This window comes from Phaseolus vulgaris, chromosome 9 (genome assembly GCF_051622355.1).
Source record: "Phaseolus vulgaris cultivar YP4 chromosome 9, ASM5162235v1, whole genome shotgun sequence".
NCBI lineage: Eukaryota > Viridiplantae > Streptophyta > Magnoliopsida > Fabales > Fabaceae > Phaseolus > Phaseolus vulgaris.
In genome coordinates, this window is record NC_143506.1 from 32,312,789 (window position 1) to 32,317,674 (window position 4,886).

General features: G+C 36.0%; 1 protein-coding gene across 1 annotated transcript; it reads right to left on the reverse strand.

Annotated features, from left to right (window-relative positions):
• Positions 1-1,347: 1,347 nt before the first annotated feature.
• LOC137822528 (myb family transcription factor EFM) lies at positions 1,348-4,414 on the reverse strand. Its single transcript, XM_068627422.2, has 4 exons — positions 3,776-4,414; positions 2,596-3,213; positions 2,301-2,377; positions 1,348-2,067 (listed from the first exon to the last, which is right to left on the reverse strand). Exons 1-4 carry the CDS (start codon positions 3,963-3,965, stop codon positions 1,591-1,593), a joined length of 1,362 nt encoding a protein of 453 aa, XP_068483523.2. The 5' UTR covers positions 3,966-4,414; the 3' UTR covers positions 1,348-1,590.
• Between the last annotated feature and the right edge of the window lie 472 nt (positions 4,415-4,886).

Genomic DNA, 4,886 nt, shown 5'->3' on the forward strand with positions numbered 1-4,886 from the left:
AGTTACTCTTTGGCTCAATATGGAACGCTACCAGAACCCCAAGCCACCTATGACATAAACCCCAGAGTGAAAAGGATATGGGGAGAGTGAGAGGTTATCTGGGGTTTCCAAAGAGTCAAAGTGAAATTTTCAGAAAAAAAAATAAATGGGAATGAGGAATGGTATGGAGGGATTGAGAACACATGATAGTGTATATTTCAAAGGAGAATTGGGACAGTTCAAAATGACACGTTCTGAATGATAATTGTGACAATTATTAAGATGTCGGACCATACGGACAATTATGACAATTTTTAATAAATGTCATAATAAAATTGTCACTACACCCATTTTGCCATTAATTCTATTAGGAGCTACATTAAAATGTCAGGTAACTCTTCTAATAAATTTGTGTATAATGATATATTTGACTTTGTTATCTTGAAGTTTTTTGGCATCAGTTCTAGGTTTGGAAAAGTCTCGAAGCCTACCCATGTTTTATGGAGTTTTCCTTTTGCTAGATGGATTAAAGTCAACACGGATGGTGCTGCTATAGGTTCTTACGGCCTTGTTGCTTGTGTTGGATCTGTAAAGGGAGTATGAGAGAGTTTGTTGGTGGTTTTTCTTCTTTCCTTGGGATCTAGTCTTCCCTCTATATTGAGTTTATGAGAGTTATCATTGCCATTAAGCATGCTAGAAAGGCTGATTATAGACGTTTATGGTTGGAGAGTGATTCTACTTGGTTTACTTGCTCTTCTAATTATCTCATTTCTTGGAATAAATGTTAGTCTTTTTGTAAATATATCAAGTTTAATTTTTTTTTATATTTTTAGAGATAACAACCACTATGCTAATAAACTTGTTTTTTTAGGGTTGAGTAACCAGCTTAAATATGTTTAGTGTAATAGTATGTTATCTAGTATTTTTATAGTTTTTTTTCCATATAAACTTATGTGTCGTTTTTTATTAGACAGTTCTAATTTTTTTCTGTATTTCTTTGTATGAGTTTTTTTTTTCTCTCTTTTATGCAATGTTTAATATGATGACATATGATTGATGAAGTCTTGAGTATAAGCCTAACTAATGTTACCCTCTCTATTAATTATTTTCGTGAATATTTTTTTTTTTTTTCATTTTACATAAACTTTTAGTGAGTTTTTGCAGAAACGCAAATGGAACCCAATGCCACCCTACCAGAAAAAGTATAGAGAAATATTCCTGTAAATCATTTGGGAAAATTATTCTAATTCAAATATTGACCACAGAGCTGGGACCAACGGTTAGTGAGTGTTATGGCCATTACCATAATTATCAACAAAAACGAAGGGCAAAAATGTAACAAAGAGAAGAAAAAAATGCCAAGAACCATGGAAGAATTCATCTTCTCATTAACATTGCCTATTCACAAAAGCGAAATAAAACATACGCATAACATGCACTTACTTTCCCCAATCCATTGTTTACAAACAGAAATAAATATCTCTGAAAAGTTCAAATAATGAGGATATATTTTCCTTCATCTTACTTCGCTTCACTCTTGTTAAGACTAAAAAGATCAAAATAAAAAAACCCTAGTTCAAAAAATAATAATACACAGTGACCACATAAGCCCTAGAATCTAAGAGTGATCTCACTCCCAGTGCTGTCTTCCCCTTCTTGATCTCTTAGTGCTGCCAACCCTTTCCTCTCTCCATTCTCTCCTTTCCAGCTACCACTCTCCGACTTCCCATCCTCAATGCTCTCAGATCGTCCGCCACCGCTCCGAACATCTGATTCTGAAGAACTTTGGGTCTGTGGTGCAGTCTTGTACATGTGAAAATGGTGATGGAGAGTGTGGTCTTGTGGTGGTGGCAACGATAGTGATGGAGCTAAGTTGTAGAACTCTTGTGACACAGGGGTGCCTGCACAGTAGTGTGGCGGTGGCATATGTGAGGTAGGATGTGGGCCATAGAGGCTGGGGCCACCAGAGTGTGCCGTAGCAGTGGCATATTCCGGTGGCACCCAAATTCCTCCCAGCACTACAAGTTGTGGTGTTGGTGCTCCTGCATGTAGGCTTGGGCTGGGTCTTCTAGTGTGAAGCCTATATTTCTGTGGACAAAGTTTATCATGAAAACATGATGAAAATGAGAAAGTGCAATAAAACAGACAAAGGAACCATGAAAAGAAGAAAACAAAAGAAAACATGGTTTCCAAGAGCACAATATTGTATTGTGCAGAGTGATATATACCAAGTGTCAGTGAAGCAGTGATAATTAGTACAGCACACAAACAAAGTGGATATTTCATTTCTGTCTGTATGTACAATCCAGAGATAGAAGTACCTGGAGATGGCTTTTAACTTCATCATTGGTCAAACCGTCAACCTTCATCAACTCCCTGATCTGTTTTGGAGTGGCCACTGTAAAGTAACACAAAACAAAAAGAAAGAAAAAACACTTATTAGTGATTGCTGCAATGATTATTATTCGATTGCAGTAATGATTAAAATTATAATTCAAGCCAGGAATACGTAGTTTATAAATGAGGTTAATATTATGTATATGATTATAAAGTTATATATATTGATAGTTCTTTTTAATATTTTTTAGTATTTCAAAATTAATTAATTGATTATACCTTGAGATCCACCAAGCATTTGAAGAGCATTAACAAATCGACGGTGCAAGTCCGGTGACCAACACCTTCTTGCTTTCCTATGAGTTTGGCCAGTAGTGTTAGTTGTGGTGGTTGTAGTATGAGTTGTTTGTGACTCAGTTGCAGCACTTTTTCCCTGATCAACAATTCCTTCACAATTCCCTCCTTTGCCTGAATTGTCCCTTTTGGAACATTTCTCTGCATCTTCACAGTTCTTCACCTCCATTTCATTCTCAGAAGAGGCAAGGGCTAACTCAGGAAGTCCCCCTACTCCTTGGCATGAGTTTCGCTCTCTTGAGAATGGTAAAAAGGCTCCTCCATTCCTATGTTTGTTGTCTAAGGCTAGCTTAGGGCTCACGCTAAACCCTGTATCAGCACTTTCTTTTGGTGATGTAATTGTGGATTTTGGTTTGGTTCCTTCGCTTGCTTGGCTCCATAATTGGGCTGATGTCATCCAATTCGCCTTGTCTGATAGGTTTGATGCCTTCTCAGTGCTTTCTTGAGAGTTTGGATGCTTTATGGGTATGAATTCTTCCAGAACTGGCCTTGTGACTTGGTTTGATCGGAAGGCCTGTAGTTGCTGCCTTGAAGCCTCCACAGCTACAAGAAATAAAAGAAAGAACGAAATTAAGACTTTTTTTTTTGCATTCAGAGGATAAAATTATAAACTAATGGTTGTGTATATGCAACCAGCTAATAAATACAGAACAATGAATACCATGGAAATTTAAGGGTAGTACTACTATTGAGAAGTTATCTATTTCTTTCTCATGGTGTGCTTCAATTCTTTTAATTACTGGACCAAAAAATAACCGTATTAAAATCGTTAATTTCTTTGGGTACCGTAACAAGAATAACGAAGAAAATCTCTCTCTTTCTTTCACACACACTTTTATTCGAGAAAGCAAAAGCAAAAGAGGAAAAGTGCTAGAAAGAGAGGAGGCGGTTGAAAAAAATAGAAGACCTTAATATTAAAGGCATCATTTGTAAGATGAGAAGAAAACAAATGAATGTATAATATTTTCATGATGGGGTGCTGATGAAACTTTAGGGTTTAATACATTCTGTGATGTTATTGGTTCATGGGAATTTTGAAAGTGTCAATGGTGTTTGATTTGATATATTTCTGTGGTAAAAGATGGTGATTGATAGAGAGGTGTACCGTTGGTGAGGAGTTGCATGCAGAGAGGAAGCTCACGCTTGAAGGCATCAATCTTGAGACGTTCTTCCTCTAAGCGAGAAAGAAAGTCTTCGAGCTTGTAGGTCTGATCAGTTTGGTCTGCAAAGGATTTCAGCAGTGTGGAGTAGCTGTAGGGCTTGTAATCCATGCTAGATTCTGCTTGAGATGCCATCTTTTCACGTGTATTGAATGACAAAAACTGTTCAGGAGGAAATGTTCATGACAAAACTGGAGGAAAGTAGGAACAAACAAGAGGAAAAGAGGGTGTTTGGCCTCTTCCTTTCTAGGGCAAGTGGGGGAGACTGAGAGAGAGAGAGAGAGAGAGAGAGAGAGAGAAAAGGGATTGTATGTTGTTTGTGAACACAAGAAGGATCGAGGGGGGATCGTCTTCTTTTTAGGAGTGAGTTCAATGGAAGAAAGCAGGGTTAGGAGAGAGAAAGAAAAGAAGAAAAAGTAAGAGATAAAGAAGAAGGATGTAACTTCCTTAAAAATAATAAGAAAGAATGAGAGAAGGAATCAGAGAATCTGACAACAGAGAGTCTTGTGCTTAGAGCCTGGTTTTAGCAAAACTTTGAGTGTTATTGTATTAATTCAACATTAACAACAGAAAGATGATTCTTCTTCATGTTACTGTTTTTGTTCCCCTTTATACTCCATTCTCTCTTTCTATCATCTTCTACCTCCCTAATTTTAGCTTTCTATTAATGTTTATTTTCACACTTTCTATTACTCTGTAGACAAGCTATAGGTATGTGTATACCTTCTTCGTAAAGATTTCTAATTTTAAATGAAAACACAATGTGGAAAACTAAATAAATTTATGTATAAATTAAAAAAATAGTTTAAACACGCACTAATATAAAAAAAAAATTGAATTTATTTAAAAGCTATTTTTTTTCTTTCTATTTTTCTCTTATAAAAATTATACTATAAAAGAAATCATTAAATAAAAATTAATTTTAAAGACAATACCACAGCGAATAATCAAATTATTACTATATTTCTTCATTTTTTTTACTTCTTCTTCCAAGTGCAGGAAAATTCCAAGGAGTTGCGGATTTTTTTCTACCAATTGGGGCCTCCCTTCACCACC